General features: G+C 37.6%; 1 protein-coding gene across 1 annotated transcript in view; it reads right to left on the bottom strand.

Moving 5' to 3' along the window:
- DNAH7 (dynein axonemal heavy chain 7) overlaps positions 1 to 23,127 on the bottom strand; it is a 275,667-nt gene extending 252,540 nt beyond the window's left edge. Inside the window, exons 1-2 of the mRNA XM_047773110.1 lie at positions 22,913 to 23,127; positions 3,095 to 3,157 (exon numbers count right to left, since the gene is read on the bottom strand). Coding sequence (XP_047629066.1) covers positions 3,095 to 3,157; positions 22,913 to 22,927 — 78 coding nt within the window. The 5' untranslated portion in view covers positions 22,928 to 23,127. The remainder of the gene's footprint in view (positions 1 to 3,094; positions 3,158 to 22,912) is intronic.
- Between the last annotated feature and the right edge of the window lie 2,390 nt (positions 23,128 to 25,517).

Genomic DNA, 25,517 nt, shown 5'->3' on the forward strand with positions numbered 1-25,517 from the left:
ATTTCTGCTGCAACATGGCAGGAACTCCTATTTTTAGTTTTTTGAGGAAGCTCCATCCTGTCTTCCATAGTGGCTGCACCAGTTTACAGTCTGACCAACAGTATAGGAGGGTTTTCTTTTCTCTACTATTAATGGAGAAACGATTTGTGGACTTTTTAATAATGGCCATTCTGACCAATGTGAAGTGGTACCTCTCAATTGATTTTTTTAATCTCTTAAAAATATGCTCACCCTTAAAACATATAAAGCTCAAAGAATGCTGAAAAATATAATATATGGCCAAATATGAACATAAAACCAGGTTTAAATCAGTCAACCAAACATTTTAGTGAAAACACAACTAAATGATATCTTTGGGATGGAGCAAAGGCAGTTCTGAGAGGGAAGTTCATAGTGATACAGGCCCTCCTCAAAACACAAGAAAAATTTCAAATAAACAACCTAACCTACCACCTGAAAGAATTAGAAGAAGAAAAACAAACAAAACCCAAAGTCAGCAGAAGGAAGGAAATCATAAAGATCAGAGAGAGAATAAATAAAACTGAGATTTAAAAAAATAGAAAAATCAATTAAACAAAGAGCTGGTTCTTTGAAAAGGTAAAAAATGCCTGATTTCTGGCTAGGCTCACAGAGAAGAAAAGAGAGAGGACCCAAATACACAAAATAAGAAACAAAACAGGAAAAATAGCAACTGAAACTGCAGCAATGCAAAAAAAAAAAAAAATTAAGAGAATACTATGGGCAATTATATCCCAACAAACTGGACAACCTAGAAGAAATAGACAACTTCTCGAAAGATACAGCTAACCAAAACATAATTAAGAAGAAATAGATAATTTCAACATACTGACCACTGGAAGTGTAATAAAAACAAACAAACAAACAAAAAAACTTTCCTACAAACAGAAGTCCAGGACCAGATGGCTTCATGGGGCAATTCTAGCAAATATACAAAGAAGAACTTATACTGATCTTTCTCAACTCTTAGAAAAGAATGAAGAGGAGGGAACACTCCTAAGGTCATTCTATGAAACCACTATCACCAATACCAAAACCAAAGACACTATAAGAAAGAAAATCATAGGCCATTACATTTGATGAACATAGATGCAAATATTCTCAACAAAATATTAGCAAACAAAATGCTACTACACATAAAAAATGTTTTGTTTATGTTCTCTTCTAGGAGTTTTATAGTGTGTCATGTCTCACGTTTAAGTCTTTAAAGCCATTTTGAGAATATTTTTGTGTATGATGTGAGGGTGTGTTCTAACTTCATTGATTTACATGCAGCTGTTGAACTTGTCCAATACCATTTGCTGAAAAGAATATCTTTTCTCCATTGTATATTCTTATCTCTTTTGTTGAAGATTAATTGACTGTAGGTGTGTAGGTTTATTTCTGGGCTCTCTATTCTGTTCCATTGATCCATATGTCTGTTTCTGTGCGAGTACCATGCTGTTCTGATTACTGTAGCTTTGTAGTATTGGCTGAAGTCTGGGAGGGTTCTGCCTCCTGCTTTGTTCCTTAGGAAAAACCTTAGGATTTCTTTGGCAATTCTGGGTCTTTTATGGCTCCATATAAATTTTAGGATTATAAGCAAAACATTCTCTGATATAAATTATACAAGTGCTTTCTAAGGTCAGTCTCCCAAGGCAATAGAAATAAAAGCAAAAATATAAAAATGGGACCTAATCAAATTTATAATTTTTTGCACAGCAAAGGAAATCACAGACAAAACAAACAGCTCATATAGCTCAACAAAGCCCCCTGCAAACAACCCATTTTAAAAATGGGCAGAATAGTTATTTCTCTAAATAGACATTTCTCGAAAGAAGACATGCCTATGGCTAACAGGCACATGAAAAGACTCTCAATATTGCTAGAGAAATGAAAATTTAACAAATTTTCCTCACACCTCACACAAGTCAAAATGGCCAACATTAAAAGGTCCATAAATAACAAATGCTAGAGAGGGTATGGAGAGGAGGGAACCCTCCTATACTGCTGGTGGGGATGTAAATTGGTGCAGCCACTATGGAAAACAGTATGGAAGTTCCTCAAAAAATTAAAATAAGAGTTGCCATATGATCCAGCAATTCTATTTCTGGGCATATATGCAGACAAATTCTAATTTGAAAAGATAGATGCACTTCTATGTCCAGAGCAGCACTATTTATAATAGCCAAGACTTGGAAGCAAACTAAATGTCCATCAACAGATGAATAGGTAAAGAAAATGAACCTCCACTTAACCTCAACTTCCAAGAGTTACAAGAGCATAATTCAATGGCATTAAATTCAAACGTAATTGCTAAATGGTAAAATTTATTATAGTCAAGTATATCTTACCCATCACTTATTATTAATTGCCTCTTCCGCAGGATAATACAATTTTTTTTTTTTTGCTTTTCTTAGGTCCATGCCCAAGGTATATGGAAGTTTTCAGGCTAGGGCTTGAGCTATAACTGCTGGCCTATGCCACAGTCACAGCAACGTGGGATCCGAGCCTTGTCTGCAACCTACACCAGAGCTCATGGCAATGCCAGATCCTTAACCCATTGAGCGAGGCCAGGGATTGAACCCATGTCCTCATGGATACTAGTTGATTCGTTTCTACTGTGCCACAATGGGAACTCCCAACAATAAAATTTATAGTCATAAAAAAAAAAAGACAGCAAGATCTAAGGAACCTCCTCAGTGGCACAGCATTTCAATGCTGGAAGATGCATCTCAAAAGATGATCAGCTCTTCTTATTTTCAAATTCAGAAACTGAGGCTCAGAAAGTAAGTGACCCCCTTAGATGGCAGAGCCATAAGTGAAAGGGCTGTAACCCAAAACCCCTCTCCAATTCCAACACTGATATATTTTCTGCTAGACCATCTTGGAAATACTTTTATTCAGAATATTCAAATGGTCTGTATGTACTACTAAGAAATTAAGATAGTTATTTTTCCTTTTATGTGTACCTCAGAACTTCTCAATCAGAAAATAGTCAAACTGAACACAAAATTCAAAATCATACTTATTTACAAGTTTGAAAATAAACATTTTTAAAAGGGCAAAATACAATCAGAGTGTATAGGTAAATTACCATAGCCAATTGCGGTAAAATTCTTACTGGCATCTTGGACTTCTCTTTGCTGGCTGCTTTATCCTACATGAAAAGAAAAATGTTTACTCTGTTAATGCTAAAATTGATTAAGAGCATATACTCTAAAGTAAAGAACTTAGTATCCAAAATATTCAAAGACACACTCTACTACCTTTCTATTTCTCAATGTTTGCCTTAGAATTGCTTTTTTTTATGGCAAGAAAGAGAAGAAACTCTTATCCAATAATACCTATCAGAAATCTATGACAATGTGCAAAAAAAAAAAAAAAAGCCTTTTATCCATTACATCACCTTCTGGGAATTTATCCAAACCTAGTTAATGTCCAGAGTTCATTCTACTACACTTCCTTTCTCTGTTACTAAAATATCATTTTTGTCTTATTGACAACCAGAATGTTCTACTTCTTAAGCTGACAACATATTCAGTATAACATACCTTTAAGTTGCCATAAGTAACATATTTTTAGCAGCAACTTTCAGGGAAAAGGTCTGATACTTCCTTTGAGCAGAGGATGATTCCACAGTAGGGATTTACCCTAGGTAAGAGGCAAGTATTGTTGAGAATACTACTTTGATCTATAAAGCACGTAAAACAAGTTGTGCTTTTGCACATTCTCAGTTTATTGCCTCTCAACTTCAAATATACCCTTGTGGCTCTCATTTGTCATTCTTGAGCAGAGCTCAAACATTTCTCCTTTACCAACCAGGATAGTATAAAGATGGAGGATAGTATGAGAAAAAGAGTGTGTGTGTGTGTGTGTGTGTGTGTGTGTGTATGAATATGATTGGGTCACTATGCTGTACAGAAGAAACTGATACAACACTGTAAATCAACTATTACCTCTAATTTAAAAAAAAAATTACATCATGAGAAGAAAGGACACCTCTTTGGTCCCAGGGCTTTCTCTCATTGCTCCCATGGTGTGGCCGCCAGCAGTCAGCATCTTTGCCCATGGGCACCTTTGCAGCCTATGGTATGTGGCTGACCTAGCAGCAGACTCCCTCCAGCAGGGTTGCAGGTTTCACAGGCATCCCTAAAGGGAGCTTTCCAGAAAGTTTCCCTTACATCATAAGTTCCATTCAAACTTTTCAGCATGCAAGCAGGTGGTTTTCTCACCTTCCAGCCTAAGCCTGCACTGCCTCAGCAAATGTCTTTGAAGCTCAAGTGGGCTACAGCCATTCCACCTCCAAGAGGTCTTAACCTAAGCTTTGGCAAAGAAATTAATCTTCCAAATTTCTTCTTTGAGCAATCTCCCTTAGTCTTAGAAGGAATGGCTACTCCTTATGTCTGCTATTTCTACATTTTTTTGAGGTACATTTTCCAAAACAGGATCCACTAGCTACCTGTAGCTACTGACCACTTGAGGTGTGGCTCTGAAGTGAGCTGTGTTTAAGTGTAAAATATATGCTAGGTTTTGAAGACAATACAAAATACAAAAAGTTCAAGTTATCTTGTCAATCTTTATACTGAATATAGTTTATATTATTTACATTGTGTATAGTTTCAAGAAATTTACATGAATTATCTCATTCAGTTCTTTTTATGACTCTGCAAGGTTAAGTAGTGCCCACTTGTGTGCCTACTGTACAAATGAGGACTTTTTATATGATATAGTCTCTGCTCACACAAAACACACAGTCCAGTTGCTATTAAAAACAATATGCTTTCATCCAGAACAAGAAATGGTGTGGAACAGAGTATTCAAAGAAAGTTCCAAAAAGAGAAAAGGTATAAGCTAAGCCTTGAGGCACAGTTGGTGCTCCCAGAAGAATAGCGTCAAGTTTACTAAAGACAGAGGGAGCATCAGGAACAACGACTTTGGAAGGGATGTGGGGGCTGATGGTGAGGGGATTTGATCCAAGTGAAGTAGGAGGTATAATAAGTCTCTTATTCAACAGTGATTTATTGAACTCCTATTATGTGTCAGTTTTTCTTTAAGGCCCTGGATATAGAGTCATGGACAAAAAAAAAGTTCCTCCCCTGGTGGAGCTTACATTATACTGGGGATAGAGACAATTATTTCAGCGTAAGTATACAACATAATGTCAGGAAGTAATAAGTACAGTGGAAAAAAACTGGGGAAGCTAGAAAGGGAAAAAGTAGAGAAGTGTTCAGTTAGATGATGGTAGTGAGGCCTCTTTCAGAGGTTATGTTTGAATAGAAATGTAAATCAAGGATAAGGGAGGGATGGACAGGTGGGTACTGCCTTATTATGGAAGACATGAGTGTGGAGGACTGGCTACACTGGTAACAGATAACCATCACAGACTCCTCTTGGAGTGACCTCAGTCCCAGTTTGCTGGGGACAGTCCTAGTTCATATCTCTTGCCCAAGCATTATTAGTAGCATTTTCACTTTCAATGGCATCTCAGTTTAGGTGATTAAATTATATTGTCACCTTTTATATTCTACAAGGACATACAAAGGGTTATTTTACTAACATTTCTGGCAGAAATAAATAAGTGAGAAGGAGACTAGAGTCATCACTGAGGATAGTTTAATAGCTTTGAAACCAGGGAACAGGATATGGGCTTGATTTAGATAAAATGCTAGTAACTGAATGTTATCACAATTTTCTTAAGGCACAGCTCTGATCATCCACTCCCCTGGTCAGAAACATTGAAAAGCCCCATATTAAAGTAAACACAAATCTTCACCTTGGTTTTTAAAGCCTTCTCAATATGCCCTAAATGTTTCACTTTCCAGCATCTCTTGTAATTACTGCATAGCCAAGGGATTTGAGTCAGCCAATGAAATGGGAGCACCATAGGACAGGTAGTTAAAAGCAGGTGTGCCTCACACACAGCTTTCTCATCCCTGCCACTGCCAGTGAGGAGGCCAAGTGTTTCTGCTGGCATTGCTATACAGTGAAGGAGGGCTAACTGATTCACATCAGACTTCATGGGATAATCTCCTCCTAACCCAGCCTCATCCACCAGTAGCTAGTAACCTCTATATAGGAAATGCCTGGCAACCAACCAGTATGGAGGGTAGTCAGTAGTCAGCTTGCCACAGTAGAAGGGACTACACAGTCTGCACACATAGAGGGGCACCCTAGAGCATATAGCTCTGGTGACCAGAGGTGAGTATACTTCTGGGCCCCACAGGACATCTACATAAGGCCATCTCAAGATTGAAAAAATTAATAAACCTACCAAATACATAGAAATAGAAACACAAAATTAGGCAAAATTAGGAGATGAGTAATATGATCCAAATGAAGGAACAAGATAAAACCCCAAAAGAAGAAATAAGTGAAGTGGAGATAAGCAATCTACCCAATAAAGAGTTCAAGGTAAAGGTCATAAAGACGCTAAAAGAACTCAAGAAGAGAATGGATAAACAGAATGAGAAGTTAGAAGCTTCTAACAAAAGTAAGAGAAAATAAAGAACTACCAAATAGAGTTGAAACTTACAATAACTCAAATAAAAAATACACTACAAAGAACCAACAGTAGATTAGATTATACAGAGGAATAGATCAGCACTGGAAGACAGAATAGTGGAAATCACTCAAGCTGAACTGTAAAAAAAGAAAAAATTTAAAAATAAGGACAGTTAAGAGAACTTTGGGACATCAAGCTTACAAACACTTGCACTATTGGAATCCAGAAGAAGAGAAGAAGAAAGGAGCAGAGAAGATATTTGAAGACATAATAGTCGAAAACTTCCTTAATCTGGCAAAGAAAACATATCCAGGTCCAGGAAACAGAGTTTCAAACAAGATCAACCCAAAGAGAGGGCCACAACAAAACACGATGTAATTAAAATGGGAAAAATTGTAGTTCCCACTGGCTCAGTGGTAGCAAACCCAACTAGTATCCATGAGGATGCAGGTTCAATCCCTGGCTTCACTCAGTGGATTAAGGATCTGGCATTGCCATGAGTTGTAGTGTAGGTCTCAGACGCAGCTCAGATCTGACATTGCTGTGGCTGTGGTATAGGCTAGCAGCTTCAGTTCTGCTTCAACCCCTAGTCTGGGAACTTCCATATGCCATGGGTGTGACCCTAAGAAAAAAGAGATAAAAATTAAAAATAAAGAGACAATGTTAAAAGCATCAAAGGAAAAGCAATTAATTATGGGTAAGGGAACTTCCACAAGGCAATCAACTGACTTTTCAGAAGAAACTTGCAGGCCAGAAGGATGGCATGATATATTTAAAACAATGAAAGGAAAAAAAACCTACAGCTGTGATTACTCTGAGTAGAAAGGCTATCATTTAGATTTTATGGAGCAATCAACAGTTTTACAGACATGCAAAAGCTAAGCATTCAGCATCACAAAATATGCTTTATAAGACATGTTAAAAGGGAGTTCTCTAAGCAAAATACGAAAATTATGAAAGGAAAAACCTCACTGGCTAGAAAAAATATATGGTAAGGTAAATCAACCACTTTTACAGCTAGAGGAAGAGTAAAAGATAAAAGTAGTAAAATTAAAAGTAATAATAGTAGGAGACTTCAACATCCCACTTAGATCAATGAACAGATCATTCAGGCAGAAAAAAAAATCATTAAGGAGACATTGGCCTTAAATAATACATAACCAGATGGACCTAATAGATTACATATATAAAATAATCCAACCAAAAATAGGAGAACACATCTTTTTTAAGTGCACATGAAACATTCTCCAGGTTCTCCAGGCTAGATCACATGCTAGGCCATAAAACAAGTCTTAGTAAATTTAAGAAGATTGAAATCATATCAAGCATCTTTTCTGATCACAACTGCATGAATCTAGACATCAACTACAAGAAAAACATTTCAGGAGTTCCCGTTGTGGCGCAGTGGTTAACGAATCCGACTAGGAACCATGAGGTTGTGGGTTCGGTCCCTGCCCTTGCTCAGTGGGTTAACGATCCAGCATTGCCGTGACTGTGGTGTAGGCTGCAGATGCTGCTCGGATCCTGTGTTGCTGTGGCTCTGGCATAGGCCGGAGGCTACAGCTCCGATTTGACCCCTAGCCTGGGAATCTCCATATGCCACAGGAGCAGCCCAAGAAACAGCAAAAAGACAAAAAAGAAAAACATTTCAAAGAAAACATGTGGAGACAAAACAATATGCTACTGAACAACCCATGGGTCACTGAAGAAATCAAAGAGGAAATAAAAAAATACCTGGAGACTGTTGAAAAAGAAAACACAATGATCCAAAACCTATGGTACACAGCAAAAGCGGTTCTAAGAGGGAAGTTTTAGCAAAACAAGCCTACCTCAGGAAACAAGTAAAATCTCAAATAAACAACCTAATCTTATACCTAAAGCAACTAGAAAAAGAACAAATGAAATCCACTTAGTGGAAAGAAAAAAAGTCATAAAGATCAGAGCCAAAATAGAGACTAAAAATAAAGAAATAGAAAAGATAAAACCAAGAGCTTGCTTTTAAAAGATAAACAAAATTGATCACGCTTAAGCCAGGCCTATCGAGAAAAGAAAAAGAAAGGACAAATAAATAAGATCAGAAATGAAAAAGAAGTTATACCTTATACCACAGAAATACAAAGGATCACAAGAAATTACTATTAACAGTTATATGCCAATAAAATGGACAATCTAGAGGAAACAGAAAATGGAAATGGAAATGTGCAATCTCCCAAAACTGAATCAGGAAGAAATAGAAAATATAAACAGATCAACTACTAGTACTGAAACTGAATTAGTAATAAAACAAACAAACAAAAAAAAACCCCAAAAAACGAAAGTCCTGGACTAGACAGATTCACAGGTCAATTCTGCCAAACACTTAATGAAGAGTTGACATCTGTCATTCTCAAACTATTCCCAAAAATTGCAGAGGAAGGAACACTTCCAAACTCATTCTATGAGGCCAGCATCACCCTGATACCAAAACCAGACAAAGATACCACAATAAAAAGAAAATTACAGGCTCATTGATGAACACAGATATAAAAATTCTCAATAAAATATTAGTAAACCAAACTCAACAATACACTAAAAGGATCATACACTATAATCAAGTGGGATGTATCCTAGGGATGCAAGGATAGTTTAAATATTTACAAAATTAATCAGCATGATACTCATTAACAAACTGAAGAATAAAAACCATATGACCATCTCAATAGAGGAAGAAAAATCTTGGACTGAATTCAACATCCATTTATGCTAAAAACTCTCAACAAAGTGGCTAAGGAGGAAATATCCCTCAATATAATAAAGGCCATATATAATAAGCCCACAGCTAACATCATACTCAGCAGTGTAAAGCTGAAAGCTGAAAGCACTTCCTCTAAGATTAGCCTAAAGACAAGGTTGCCCACTCTCTCCACTTTTATTCAAAGCAGCACTGGAGTCCTTGCTACAGCAATCAGACAAGAAACAAAAGAAATCCCAATTGGAAAGGAAGAAGTGAAACTGTCACTTGCAGATGAGATCATACTATATACAAAAAATCCTAAAGATGCTACCAAAAAACTACTATAATTCATCAATAAATTGAGTAAAGTTGCCAGATACAAGATTAATACACAGGAATCTGCTGTGCTTCTATACACTAAAAACAAACTATCAGAAAGAGAAATAAAGGAAACAATCCCTTTAAAATGCAACCAAAAAAGAATGTACAAGAAAAATATAAAGAGGTGAAAGATACTTGAACAACTATGACAATGATGAAAGAAATTGAAGACAACACAAATGGAAAGATAATCTGTGCTCACTTGTGTGGCTGAACCAAACTGACTCCATTTTGTCAGCTCTTAGACCCACTGCCCTATCCCCTCCCTCCCCTTTTTGTGTGACTGAGCTTTACTTTAACTAACAAGGAATGCATCTAAGCCAGATGAATTCCCATTCAGCTTTTACCCTTGTCTGCATCTGATATGAAAACTGAAGTGTGCCTTTTGCTGATGCAGATGGTTAATGTTTATGAGACATCCACAGGAAGGAAAAACCCCCCACTTCCCATCAGTGCAGACATGCTTCTCTCTAGTAGTCAAATTCTAATTTTAGCCTTGGCCCCTTTCAATTCCCACGCACCCCTTGCAGTGCTGCTAAGTGCAGCTGCAAATGCCTCTGGATCTTTTGTCTACCCAATCCTTCCTGCTTGCGTGTAAATTATCCACAATACACTTTCTAACTGCACTTTATGACGTTGTCCACTTCATTTCTCAGTCTTTTTTTTTTTTTTTTTGTCTTTTGTTGTTGTTGTTGTTGCTATTTCTTGGGCCGCTCCCGCGGCATATGGAGGTTCCCAGGCTAGGGGTTGAATCGGAGCTGTAGCCACCGGCCTACGCCAGAGCCACAGCAATGCGGGATCCGAGCTGCGTCTGCAACCTACACCACAGCTCATGGCAACGCCGGATCGTTAACCCACTGAGCAAGGGCAGGGACCGAACCCGCAACCTCATGGTTGCTAGTCGGATTCGTTAACCACTGCGCCACCACGGGAACTCCTCATTTCTCAGTCTTAAAGTTCCTTCTCAGTTTGGAAGATATTACTCAGTATCTCTGACTCTCAGCGTCATGGATTGGAGGAATTAATATCCAAATAATGGCGATACTACTCAAAGCAACCTATAGATTCAACATAATGCCTATCAAAATACCAATGGCATTTTTTTCACTACAAATAACTCTAAAATTTGTTGGAAACACAAAAGAACTTGAGGAGCCAAAATAATCTTGAGCAAGAGAACAAAGCTAGAGGTATCCTGCTCCTTGATTTCAAACTGCACTACAAAATTGCAGTAATCAAAACAGTGTGGTACTGGCACAAATACAGACACATAGATTGATGAAGCAGAATGAGTTCCACTGATCCAGAAATGAAACCACATTTATATGGGCAATTAATCTACAAAAAAGGAGGGAAATATACAATAGGGAAAGACAGTTTCTTCAATAAGAATCAAATAGGACTACTTTCCCATCCCATATATCAATTTAAATTCAAAATGGATTTAGAGACAAATGTAAGATCTGAAACATAAAATTTCTGGAAGAAAACACAGGCAGTATGCCTTTTGACATGAGTCTTAGCAATATTTTTTTGGTATGTATTCTCAGGCAAAGGAAACAAAAGCAAAAATAAAGGGGCTACATCAAACTAAAAATCTTTTCACAGCAAAGGAAATTATCGATGAATGAAAACACTGCCTACTGAATGGGAGATGTTTGCAAAATGATATATCTGATAAGGGGTTAATATCCAAAATATACAAGGAACTTATAAAACTCTACATCAAATAAATAAACCAATTAAAAAATGGGCAGAGTATCTGAATAAACATTTTTCTGAAGCAGACATACAGATAGCCAATAGGTACATGAAAAGATACTGAACATCACTAATCATTAGGGAAATGCAAATCAAAATCAAAACCACAATGAAATATAACCTCACATCTATCAGAATGACTATTGTCAAAAAGATAAGGAAAAAAAATCACAAGGAAAAAATTTTTTTTCTGTTTTTTTAATGTTGTCTGAGATGATGGATATTCACTAAACCTATTGTAATCATTTCATGATGCATGTGTGCCAAATCATTATGTTGTACATCTTAGTATTTTTTTTATGGTCACACCCATGGCATATAGAAGTGCCCTAACCACCAGGGATTGAATCTGAACAGATCGAATAGCAGCTGCAATTTACACCACACCTGCAGCAACACCAGATGTTTTAACCCACTGTGCTGGGCCAAAGATCGCACCCATGCCTCTGCAGAAACCCAAGTCGTTGCAGTCAGATTCTTAACCCACTGTGCCACAGCAGGAACTCCTGTACACTTTAGTTTTATACAGTGCCATATGTTAATTATCTCTCAATAAGACAGGGGTAGGGGAATATAAAGTTTTGGTGAGGGTATAGAGAAAAGGGAACATTTGTACACTCTTGGTGGAAATGTAAATTGGTGAAGCCACTAAGGAAAACAGTATTGCAATTCCTCAAAAAATTAAAAATAGAACTACCATATGATTCAGTAACTCCACTCCTGGGTATTTAGCTAAAGAAAATGAAAACACTAATTTAAAAATGTTCATTGCAGCATTATCTACAATAGCCACATTATGGAAGTAACCTATGTGTTCATCAACAGATAAATGGATAAAGATGTGGTATATATAAATACAATGGAATATTACTCAGTTATAAAAAGAATGAACTCTTGCTATTTGTGACTACATAAATGGACCTACAGGGTATTATGCTAAGTAAAATAAGTCAGAAAAAGACAAATACCATATGATGTCACTTATTTGTGGAATCTAAAAAAAACAAATGAACAAAAATGACAAGACAGAGTCATAGATACACCAAACAAACAGGTGGTTGCCAGAGGGGGAAGGGACTGTGGAGGAGGAAATAGTTGAGGGAGATTAAGAGGTACAAACTTCCAGTTGCAAAATAAATGAATCATGGATATGAAAGTACAGTGTAGGGAAGCTAGTTATTATGTACCACCTTTACACTGTGACAGATGGTAACAGACTTATGGTGGTGATAAGTTTGAAATGTATAGAAACATCAGATCACCATATTGTGTACCAGGAACTAACAGTGTTGTAAGAGTTACACTTCAAAAAAAATAATAAACAATAAACTTATAGAAAAAGAGATCAGGTTCGTGGTTACGCAGTAAGGCTGACGGTAGCGGGCGGGGGAATTGACAGTAGTCTAAGTGTACAAACTTCTAGTTACAAGATAAATAAGTACCAGGGATGTAATGTTCAACATGATAAATATAATACTGCTGTATGGAACGTAGGTAAGTTGTTAGAATAAATTCTAGTTCTCATCGCAGGACAAACATATTTTTTTATAATTTTTTAATGTTGCTATCTATATGAGATGTTGAATGTTCACTAAATCTATTGTATTAAACATGATGCATGTTAAGTCAAATCATTATGTTGTACATATTTTTTAAACCTGTACGTTGTTGAATGTCAATTATATCTCAATAAGGGAAGGGAAAGTAAAGAAAATTGCAACGAGCTTCAGACAGAACTTCCCAAAGTACAAACACCAAATTAAGTGAACATTTCATATGCATATAGTGCTGTACCACAAATGGCTGTTTTCTTTAATCTCCAGTGGACCACAGGGTATGAAGGGAAATGTGAGCACAACATTTGCAAGCTAAAACTGCAATAGGTGTTCTCAGAGTGGAAGGCTTCCCTTGGGGGAAGATGAGGATGTGGCAAAGACCTGATAAGAACGCAGCTGTAGATGATAGAAGGAAAAGATATATGGTTCAAGTGCCCTGGAATTTTCATGCTGGTATACAGAGGCAATTCAAATGAGGTCTATTGTACTGGAGCTATTACAAATGTACAAAACACCTTGTTTAACCACAGCCTTCCACACAGATTCCCACACACTTCTTAGGATCTCTACAGCACCCATTCTGCATGCTGAGTTACCACCTCCAGTATCCTCAGTGCCCTGGGTGGGGGAGGGTAGTAAGGGTAATATTTCCTCTTTACACTGCACTGCAGAAAAAAACTTTATATTTTACATAGGTTATATATAATTATATATTTTATAATAATAGGATATTTTATAAATAGTAGTCCTCTGGCTAACCAAAAAGACCAGCCACACCTAAGCCAGAACACCATCGAGATGAGCAATGCTTTTCTTCACAAAAACCAGAGTGATGGATTTTTAAGGTAACATCCGTATTTTTTTTTTTTTTTTAGTGTTGATAAGCAATTCCATTTTGGTCTGTTTGTATTTCAGATAACGATTTAGACACACGCCATTCCTTCCCTCCACTTTGCAACTTTTGTGAGGCTGGACAAAGAATTCCATTGACTTTTCTAGCAGATAATTCTTATGTCACTTCCTTTCACATCCTTTTGGCCCCACTTCTCCATTCCAGACATGACTGCAGTGAACAGTTCTGCACTGGCTTCAATTCAGGTGGGGGTGACAGTGTCTCAGCTCAAGAAAATGTCTTACTTTGGGCTTCTTTGATGACATAACATGGGACCCCCAGGGCAGTCCTTTATGCACTCGCACATGAGCAGCCAGAAGTAGGTAGAAGCAGCTTGGGAGCAGCTTCCATCAACCTGGGATGAGAGGTGATGGATAACTGCTACTACCCTGATCATCCTTGGGCAGATTACTTCCCAGGAAGCATTCTATATGCAACTCAGAAAGTCATGGCAGGATCATCCCAGTTGCCTCCTACTGGCTTCTCCTTCTTCCTAGTGTTACTCTCCCCAATCCTTCACTCCTGCTTCCTGGGATCACCTCTCCAATGGTACACATATCTTATTTTCAGGCTCCTCTTTCAAAGGAAAATAAGCTAAGACTACTTTAAAAAGCAGTGCTCTTCCATCCTTCCATCTCCGCTTCCATTCTCCCACTCTCATCTTACTTCATAAAGGAGTTCAGATTCTTTGGAGAGTTATGAATGAGGTGTGTAGAAAGGGCAAGAATCTGGTTACAAGCTCTGAGAGGCTGGGAGACACCAATGCTGGGTCATCCTCAGTTTTTTTTTTTTTTCTTAATAATGATTTTTATTTTTTTCCATTATAGCTGGTTTACAGTATTCTGTCAATTTTCTATTGTAAAGCAAGGTGACCCAGTCACACGTACATGTATACATTCTTTTTTTCTCACATTATCATGCTCCATTATAAGTGACTAGATATAGTTTCCAGTGCTATACAGCAGCAGATCTCATGGCTTATCCATTCCAAAGGCAATAGTTTGCATTTATTAACCCCAAATTCCCAGTCCATCCCACTCCCTCCCCCTTGGCAACCACAAGTCTGTTCCCCACGTCCATGATTTTGTTTTCTGTGGAAAGGTTCTTTTGTGCAGTATCTTAGATTCCAGATATAAGTGAAATCATATGGTATTTGTCTTTCTCTTTCTGACTTACTTCACTTAGTATAAGAGTCTCTAGTTCAAGGATCACCTCTGGGAGCACAAAGTTCTCTAGTTAAAGTCACTCTAGGTCTTCCAGATAGAAAGGCCTCATGTGGGCTTAGATCCCTGGGGATTATTTTTCTCATCAAATTTCTGGGATGCAAATCCATTACTTTTTCAAGGACAATTCCATCTTCTGCCAGTTGTGATAACTCCAAACTTTGGGTGATCACACAGTATGTGGAAGAACCCTTTAGATGTGTGTACCATGTAACACTGAAGTTGACTTTGGAAAAAAAAAAAGGTTGCTTTGCTAGAGGCTAAAGAGCAAGTGGTCCATTTCTTTATGACTTGGGTTGTCAGAGCAGCCCTCACTATCCCCACCCCCACTCACAGCACCTTTCTTTAATTACTGAAAGGGTTTATTTCCATGGAAGCTGTGAGGGTAGAGGTGGCTTAAAAAGCTGTACGTAACTTCAGTGTTTTCTGCAAAAATCACCCCACCTCCTCAAAAAAAGCTGTGTGTTGCTAAAAATGGCCTGATGGCTCTAATTCTGCCATTTATTCTTATAAACTTTTACAATGTCCATTATTTAAGAATATTTACCAAAATTGTAAATAAATGCAATTATTACTCCAATAAAACATTACTGACAGAAAATTTTATCCAAGTGCAAACCTTATTATTCAAAGGAAACTATTTTTAATCAGTGCAATATTTTTAAAATATTATGTTCTAAGACATAGATCTCAAATGATATGGAAGAAAAACTGCAGGATTAAGTAAAAAATGAGCACAGTACAAAGTTTAAATCTGCCAAATAAACATTTTAAACAATTATAGGCCTCACTGTCTAGAAAGGGTTTTTCATACCAGTCACTGAATGTTTATCCAGTAGGTAATTTTAATTTAGTTGATATTTCTAAACCTCTATACTAATAACATTATCTTAAACTAGTGGAAATTTTATTCCATTTTAACATTTGTTAAATTTTTAAAGAGAAAATAAAATGTCAATTCCATTTCAGGTATTTTTCTAAACACAGAATACTTAAGGTAGATATTTACAGAATTTTTAAAAATGCTATGATTTTATAACATGGTGTAATAACCTTGGTGTGATACAAATGGGTTCACAGGACTTCTCATCATGGCTCAGAGGTAATGAACCCAACTAGTATCCATGGGGATGTGGGTTCAATCCCTGGCCTTGCTCAGTGGGTTAAGGATCTGGCATTGCTGTGAGCTGTGGTGTAGGCTGCAGATGTGGCTCAGATCTAGCATTGCTGTGGCTGTGGCTTAGGCTGGCAGCTACTGCTCTAATTCAACCCCTACCTGGGAACTTCCATGTGCCATGGGTGAGGCCCCCCCGCCCAAAATAGGTTCACAACTAAAATGCATACTCTGAAACATTTAAGAGTACTCACCTAAAATTATTTTGTAGTTTTTTAATCTAAAAGAATACTTCAAGATATTAGAAATCTTCTCTGTATGAAGCCACCTAAATTCCATCTTATAGTTCATTCTGAGCTTTTAAAATAGGTTTCAAAACAAATAATGTTTGCATTAAACCTCACTTAAACTCAATGGTATTAAATTCAACATAATTATTTAACAGTGAAGTCATTTGTCCAGAACTACCTCTTCCACAGGACAGTGATAATTTAATGTCAAAATAATGAAACAGGATGGCCATGATATATAGCTAAAAGCCTTGGAAGAGGCATCTCTTCAGAGAACATCAGCTATTCTCATTTCAAATTCAGAAACTGGGGCTCAGAGAGGTAAGTGACTCCCCAACTATCACACAACCATTAGTGAAAAATCTATAATCCAAGTCCTTATTTCCCAACACTCACCCTGCTTCTGTTAGCCCATCTTCACAATTCTTTTATTCTGAATACTCAAATGTTCTATACGCATTAGCTAACTATAGCTTACAGCTCCTTTATTAAGATAGTTGTTTTTCCCAAGATATATACCTCATAGATCTTATCCATCAGAAAATAAATGGATCATAGAAAGTTAAAATCAGAAATTCATTAACTAACTTATTTGCAAGTTTGAAAAATAAATAACATTATTACAAAATCAATAAAGTACGATGAGATACTGGTAAATTACCATAGACAACGGTGGTAAAAACCTGACTGGTGTCTTGGATTTTTCTTTGCTGGGTGACTTATCCTGCATTAAAAAATACAAAAAATAAAAAACCCAAACTATTTATTGTTAATGCTAAAATAGGTTCATTCAACCAAATATTACAGTGTCCAATATTAAAGCATATATTATCCAAAATACTTTAAAACATACTTTACAGATGATATATTATGTTCAGAAAGTCATTAGGAATCCACAAAAAATTGTTATAGCTAATGAAAGAATTCACCAAGGTTGCAGGATTCAAGATCAGTACATAAAAATTACATTTCTAGATGCTAACAATGAAAAATCCAAACATGAAATTAACAATTTATAATAGTATCAAAAAGAATGAAGTAGTTAAGAATAAGCAACAGAAGTGTAAGACTTGTACATTGAAAGCTGTAAAACACTGCTGAAAGAAACTAAAGACCTTAATAAATGGAAAGACATCCCATGCTCATGGATTGGAAGACTAATATTGTTAAAATGCAATACTCTTCATCCAATAGTCTACAGATTCAATACAGTTCCTATCAAAACCCCAGCTCCTTTTTCATTTGTAGAAATTAACGAGATTAGCATAAAACTCATATGGAAATATTATGGGCCCCAAATAGCCAAACAATCTTGAAAAAGGAATAGAAAATTGGCAGATTTCATAACTTACTACAAAACTACAGTAATGAAGACTGAATAAGGATAAACAGATATATCTATAGATCAAAGGAATAGAATTGGGAGTTCAGAAATAAACCCATACATTTATGGGCAATCTTTTTTTTTCGGTTTCAAAATTTCTGGGGTTTTTTTTTTTCACTTTTTAAAGTATAGTTGATTTATAATGTTGTGCCAATTTCTGATGTACAGCATACTGACCCTGTTATTTATATATATCTTGGTCATATATTCTTCTGGGAATTTATCTGAGTCTAATTAGTGTCCATTTACTCAGACCCCACCTCCTTTCTTCATGGCTAAAACTTCATTTCTTTTCCCAGTATTCTTTACTTCCTAAGGTAGCAATGTATTCAAGCTAATACATCCTCAAGTTATTACAGAGGGAGACTTTGAAATTTTTCAGCATACAAGCAAGATGGTTTCTTCTTTCCCATATTGATACTTTCCTCACTGATTTTTACAGATGTATAGTGCTCCACTGTATGAATATAATGCAATTTATCCATTATATTCTCCTATAAATAAAAATTTAGCTTATTTCCAATGTTTCTCTATTACAAAAGATGCTTCAATAAACATCTTTGGGCATATATTGTAATGCACACGCAATTTTATCTCACATGCATATATGCCATAGTGTCTATATAATATACATACAATACACATATGAACACAGAAAATCTTTCTGTCACGTTAGTAGGTTTATTCATAAAAAAATTTTATGACATTGTCTAAATTACTCTGATTTCCAACAGGTTTTGAAATCTTTAAGGCAATTCTCTCTACCTTAGTATGTTTAAAAATTATCATACACAATCTTGACCTTTCCTCTACCATGTTAATTTTGGGATCCACACTGCTTGAAACTCTGGGGGATTTTGAGAGAAATACATTGAGTTTCTAGAATAATTTGGAGGAAATTGACATTATTTTGATATTCACTCTTCTTCATGAATACAATATATTTCTTAATTCACATCCTGGGAATATGTCCTTCAAAAATGTTTCCTGTCATGGTTCAGTGGTTAACAAACCCAACTAGCATCCACGAGGACGCAGGTTCGATCCCTGGCCTCCTTCAGTGGGTTAAGGATCTGGTGTTGCCGTGAGCTGTAGTGTAAGTCACAGACGTGGCTCAGATCCTGCATTGCTGTGGCTGTGGTGTAGGACGGCGGCTACAGCTTGGATTCAACCCCTAGCCTGGGAACCTCCATATGCTACCAGTGTGGCCCTAAAAGACAAAAACAAAAACAAAACAAAAAAAACCTTTAATATTCTTCATATTACAAACAAAGTTTTATAATACTCTTAGACATCTACCATTAAGACTATTCTTAGGTATAAAGATTTTGAGTGAAAAGAGTATCAGGAGATCTAAATAACTGATTTACAAATGTTTTATTCTTTTTTGACCACAACTGTGTCACATGGAAGTTCCTGGGCCAGGGATTGAATCCCAGCCACAGCTGAGGCAAAGGTAGATCCTTAACCCACTGCATCACAGCAGGAACTCTGATTTACAAATTTTTAATCCCAATTGATTTGTAAACAGGGAGAGGTCTGTAAAGGCTGTATCTACATTATAGTAATTTCTGTGATGGTTTCTCTTTGCCCCAATCCAGTCTCCATGTCTTCCTTCCAGCTCTGTGCCTGGAAGGCTAACTCTTACTATGGGCATCATCTGGGCTCCCAGACCTTTGGTTTCTGGTGGGGATTAAGCAGTGAGAGGCACCAGGAGGGGACTAGAGAGGATGAGGGGAGAGTGGGCTATTTCTTTCCTAGCATTCCCTGTTTCCCATAGTTCTGATAGTGACTTATTTCTTTCAGAGCTCAGCTCCTGTCAGGAAACTACAATTCCAAGCCCTCAGCTCTCACCGGGTTGTGACTATGGGGTTTTGTTTCTTTGACTCATCAGGCCTGTGAATCGTACTAACATCCTGTTATTAATCCTTGGGTGCCTCCTTATCCCTGTCTCTTCCATCCCTTAACCTTGCCCACACCTCTCCAAATGGTCTTTTATAATTTTTCTTCAATCCTTTTGAGCATGCTGTTTTCCATTGAGATCCTGACTAATATAATTTTGCATTACCAGAATAAAAATTGCTAAAGAGTCAAGGTCTTCCTTAAGTAGTCTGGCTGGGTGCTTAGTTTTTATTTTGCTGATTTTTCAACTACTTGTCTGTTGGAAGGGATATTTTAAACCTAGTATAATCCAAATTTAACTATTCTGATAAAAAAGTAACCAGAATCTATGCATATGTCTGGTTAAAATCAACAATAATCTTATGAAGTTATCTGGTTAAATCAACAACAACCTCTCAAAACTTAATGGGGTTGATTTAAATATAGTCATCATATGTTCTGAGTTATGGTTGTTAAAATTATCACCATGTTGTTGGCCTCATACCCAACTGTTTCACTCTGATCTCCTTTTTGAGCAATATCAAGAAGGTATGATGAAGGGAAACAGAATGAGCATCACATAAATGCAAAACTACTTAATTTAACTAGAAAAAACACTAGGGTAGAGGTAGGCTGACAGCTTTTCCTTTTTCTCTGCTCACAATCTGAGGTGGATTTTGTGGGGAGCTTATGCTTTTTGGCTATCTGTATTTCTCACCCCCTGAAAATTCTTCGACTGAAATTCAAAATGTCTTACGTTTTAACTAACTTTAAAGATGAAATGAGCAGTTGCAAGAGATTTATATTTCTCTAAAATACCTACGAGTTCAGACTGCAATTCCTGAAAAATGCCATGTCACTCTCAACCTTCCACTAATGAGGGGAATATATGAAAATCTCCTTCAGCAAATATGATTTTACCACCTGCTCACTTTTTCAAACTCAATGAATGCATAAGTAAATGTCACCCCCAAAAAAAGGCTTTTCCAAAAGTGTAATCCATTCTGTTTGTTCCAGGTTAAAATATAAAAATGCTCCCCCCTTCAAAAGGAAAACTCTACTCAAAATTAGGATAAATGAAAGTATCAAGAGTTTTAAAGTTACAGTGAGAGAGGGACCTCTGCTGCTTAAAAATAGTATGGGAAAAGTGGATATAATCCTTGATGGGTTCACGCCACTTCTTACAAGATCCCACTGCCTTTTCAAAAATATAGGTCCCTTTGGACAGAGGAAGGAGTAGGGGTGAGGAGGTGTCATCTCCAAACATCGCTTTTATTAAGATAGAACAAAACTTAAAACTTAACTGCCAGTAAGTTTTTAGTGGATGCTTTTTAGGTGTAATTGGTTAATTGGGGGCTCTGTGAAATAACTATTCAGAAATACCACTGCAAATACAGTAGATGTGTATTTTAAAATTCAACACCATAGAATATGGTTTAAGATCAGGTCAAAGACTAATGGAAGCATCAAGCAAATTATTTATTAACTAACGAATTGGGGTTTTGACATTTTCTGTAGTAGTCTACAACTCAATGTTACTTTTAACGCTGTTTCCAAAAGAACACTACCAAAAAAAATTTATAAACCCTTGAAAAGGAAAGAATTACACTTCAGTGTCAAAACAAGAACAGGGACCTGCTGAATAGTGTACAGGGAACTCCACCCACAATTCTGTGATAACCTATATAGGAAAATAATCTGAAAAAGAATGGATATGCATATATGTATAACCATCACTTTGTTGTACAGCAGAAAGTATCACATCATAAATTAACCAGACAACAATACAATTTTTCTTGCAGGCTTAAAACCTGCAGGCTTAAGAAGCTGCAGTTTACAGCAAACCAAAATTTGCAGGGTTAAAACCGACTGTTTTCCATTAAAAACCAGGATGCTAAAAGGCAAACCTAGAGAGTTAAGCTAGCCCAGAATAATGCCCGCATTTAACATCTTCCCATGCTGTTCTGGTATTAAAATGGTCGATCATTGTTCAGCATTTCTTTTGTTTAAAATTACTCTTTAGCTCAATAAAGAAAGAGTTGTGAAAAGTAGCCACTGCAAAGTGTGTTACCAACCCAGGTTCCTTTTGCCAGAAGCTCGGCAAGCCAAAACGCTGAGACATCGAGGTTCGCAGCAGAGAGAGGACTTATTCAGGCGGCAGCCAAGGAGATCTCAAATCTAGCTCCCGAAAGACAAGGGGCTGGGGTATTTATGGGATAAAGAAGAAAGTAGCAGGGCCATCTAAGGCGTGGGGAACGTGGGGAAAGATGATTGGGAAATGGTGTGGTAGCTGCGGTAGTTATCATTCTGCGCAGATATAATTAACCTATAGGCCCCTCCAGTTTAAAAAACGGAGGCAATTAACATGATCTGAGGATGGAGTTTCTAGCCCTCAAAAGGTCACCAAGCCAGATACTTGCACATGCCCAATTGGAAGGTGGGGGAGCTATCCAGTCTTAACTACCTCAGCCCAAAATAGACACAGCTGACTCCAAGCTCTTGGAAACAACTCAGGCAAACATCCTATTATTTAGGCTCCATGCTGCTTGGAGGACACGCCAGTCTTTCGCAGCAACAATTAAACGCAAAATTGATTTGTGAAGGTGGGTGAAATGGATTTGACTAATGATTACCCATGGTTTCACATGGCATCTTTTGTTACATGGCATGGGGATATTTTCCTGAGATTCCGTTTGCCATTTACCAAACCCTTTCATGTGTAGCATGGTATGCCATGGTATCATATTATTTGAACTTAATGACCTTAGAAAGGAGGAAAAGTCGTTCTGATTCTTTTTCTTTGTCTCTAAGGGAGAGAAGGCTTAGACCAACTGATTTGCCCAAAGTTTCACAGCCAAGAAGGGGCTTGGATTCCAACCCTAGAAACCAAATCCAAGGCAACTCCCCACCAAGTTTGCCCCCTGCCCAAACACACCTACTATTATTAGCATTCTGGGGCTATAATTTAAACCCCTTGGTCTACTGCCCCGCTGATGTGTTTGGTTGTTATGACAACACCAAGTCAAACAGTTGGGAAGGGAACATATAAAAGCTTTCCCCGAGAACGTTCAGTATCCCAGATCATAAGTGGGGTGAAGGAAGCTGTACCCAGCGGGGTTACAACTGGGGAGTTCAGAAGACCGGGTTTCCATCCGTTTAGAAATGTGAGGGAAGCTTCGCGGCCGAAAGAGTCTGGGAAGGAGCCGTCCTCTCACCTGCTCGCTGCTCATGGCTGCGAGGATTTACTGGCAGCACCCGGTGGCTCCTGGATTGCTTCTGCCCGGCGCCCCGGGAACCCCTCAGACAAGAGATGCAGCAACGGGGACAGGGCAGGCTCCGCTCCCTCATCGCAGGGGCCGTCTAGCGTCCTGGCTCCGTTTGTTGCTAAGCAACAGGCCCTCGCAAGTTCCATTTCCGGTCATCTGCTGCTCCTGAGACAGTGCCGGGGAACTGGCAGTGCGTTCCCACGGGAGGTGCTTTCTCACCGATTGGTGGCGCCTGGGCCACTTCTACACCCTCCGCCTAATTTAGCTGGGTGTTCTAGGTCCATGCCTTAACTCCTATTTTCCTATTTAACTTTCTGTGGCTAGAATTCGCAGAGGGCTAGTGGAATGAAAGGATTGCAAATTTAAATACTGATGTGGGAGAGTCGAATTAGGAAACCAAAGCATGCAAAGGCTGGACCCAGTAAACACCTTTTTTCTGTTTTCCATATATTTCCAACTCCAGCTTTTTTTCTTGACTTTTCCCACACATTAGAAAACTATTCCTTAGAAGAATATATATATATATAAAAAAAAACCCTGCAAGAATTCATTTAAACCAACATGTATATAAAGACTCTAGACCAGTGTGAATGGCTGGTGGAAAAACTGGTGAAAGAAGTTCTGAAAGTTTACAAAGTAGATTTGAGTAAAGGGAGTTAGAAAAATATAGAGGTGAAGCAAGGTGACATGCTGGTGCTATATCTTAAAGAACCCTTGAAATATGGTCTAATAGCAAAGAATAAATCTGACTTCATATTTTATCTGTTTCTTTACTTTAACCTTTGTATTCTTTTGCTTTCACTACAAGAATGTTGCCTATAGCCTGAAATATACAGGATAGCCCATTCTCAATGCTCTGACCTTTAAAGATGTAACACTTTCTTCATTCATATAGAGATAAAAATTTGCAGATAGAGAATAACATTTGTCAGAGGTTTATAGGAACATCGTGACCTGTGACCTGACCTATGTGTATGCCTGCAAAAATAAAGGACTCTAGCTCAAGAGTTTGCAACAACCAGCTACACCTCCTACACTTTTAGTATAGACGATGCTTAAATTCTAACTTGGGTACATTGGTTCTTTGGGACACTAGTCCACCATCTTCTCAGTCTGCTTACTTTCTGAATAAAGTCACTATTCATTGCCCCAACAACTTTTCTCTTTATTAATTGGCCTGTCATGCAATGAGCAGTATGAACTTGGACTTGGTAGCAGAGGTATGGAGTTTACATGGAATTTCAAGGGAACTGGTAGAGCCAAAACTCTCTTGAAAAATATCAAAGTTGGAGGACTCACATTTCCTGTATCAAAACTTAGTACAAAGCTACAGAATTCAAAGACGGTGTCTTTTCAACAAATGTAGCTGGGATATTCGATATCCAATGCCAAAGAATAGTCGGTCTCTATATACAAAAATTGATCAAAGTTCTAAATGTTAGAGCTAAACTGTTGAAATTTTAGAAGAAAACTTAGGAAAAATTCTCATGATATTGAATTTGGCAACAATTTCTTGGAAATGACACCAATTGCATAAGTAACAAAAGAAAAAAACAGACCCTGGACTTCATCAAAATTTAAAATCTTTATACGTCAAAGAACAATACCCACAGAGTAAAAGGTACCCCCTATAGAATGGGAGCAGATATTTCCAAATCACATATCTGGTAAGGGACTAATATTCGGAATATATAGAGAATTACTAAAGCTCAACAACAACAATAAGAAAAGAAATCTGACTTAAAAAATGGCAATGAACTCAATAAGACATTTTGCCAGAGGGTATACAAATGGCCTATAAGCATATGAGAAGATGCTCACATCACTAATCATCAGGGAAATGAAAATAAAAACCACAATGAGAAGTTTCCATTGTGGCTCACTGGGTTACAAACCTGATTAGAACCCATGAAGATGTGGGTTCGATTCCTGGCCTCGCTCAGTGGATTAAGGATCTGGTGTTGCTGCAAGCTGCGGCTGGTCACAGATGTGGCTTGGATCCAGTGTTGCTGTGGCTGTGGCGTAGGTCAGCAGCTGCAGCTCCGAGGTAAGCCCTAGCCTGGGAACTTAAGCCATAAAAAGAAAATAATAATAATAATAATAAGATACCATTTCACATGCACTAGAGTGGTTTTGTTTGTTTGTTTTTGTTTTGTCTTTTTTGCCATTTCTTGGGCCGTTCCCTCGGCATATGGAGGTTTCCAGGCCAGGGGTCCAATCGGAGCTATAGCCGCCGGCCTATGCCAGAGCCACAGCAATGCGGGATCTGAGCCGCATCTGCGACCTACACCACAGCTCACAGCAATGCTGGATCCTTAACCCACTGAGCAAGGCCAGGGATCAAACCTGCAACTCATGGTTCCTAGTCGGATTCGTTAACCACTGAGCCACGACAGGAACTCCTAGAGTGGTTATTATTAAGAAGAGAGAGAGTTATTATTAATAAAAAGCATTGATGAGGAAATGGAAAAAGTTGAACACTTATACAATACTGGTCAGAATGTAAAACAGTACAGCCATTATGGAAAACAATATGGCGGTTCCTTAAAAAATT

The sequence above is a fragment of the Phacochoerus africanus genome, chromosome 3, assembly GCF_016906955.1.
Source record: "Phacochoerus africanus isolate WHEZ1 chromosome 3, ROS_Pafr_v1, whole genome shotgun sequence".
Classification (NCBI taxonomy): Eukaryota; Metazoa; Chordata; class Mammalia; order Artiodactyla; family Suidae; genus Phacochoerus; species Phacochoerus africanus.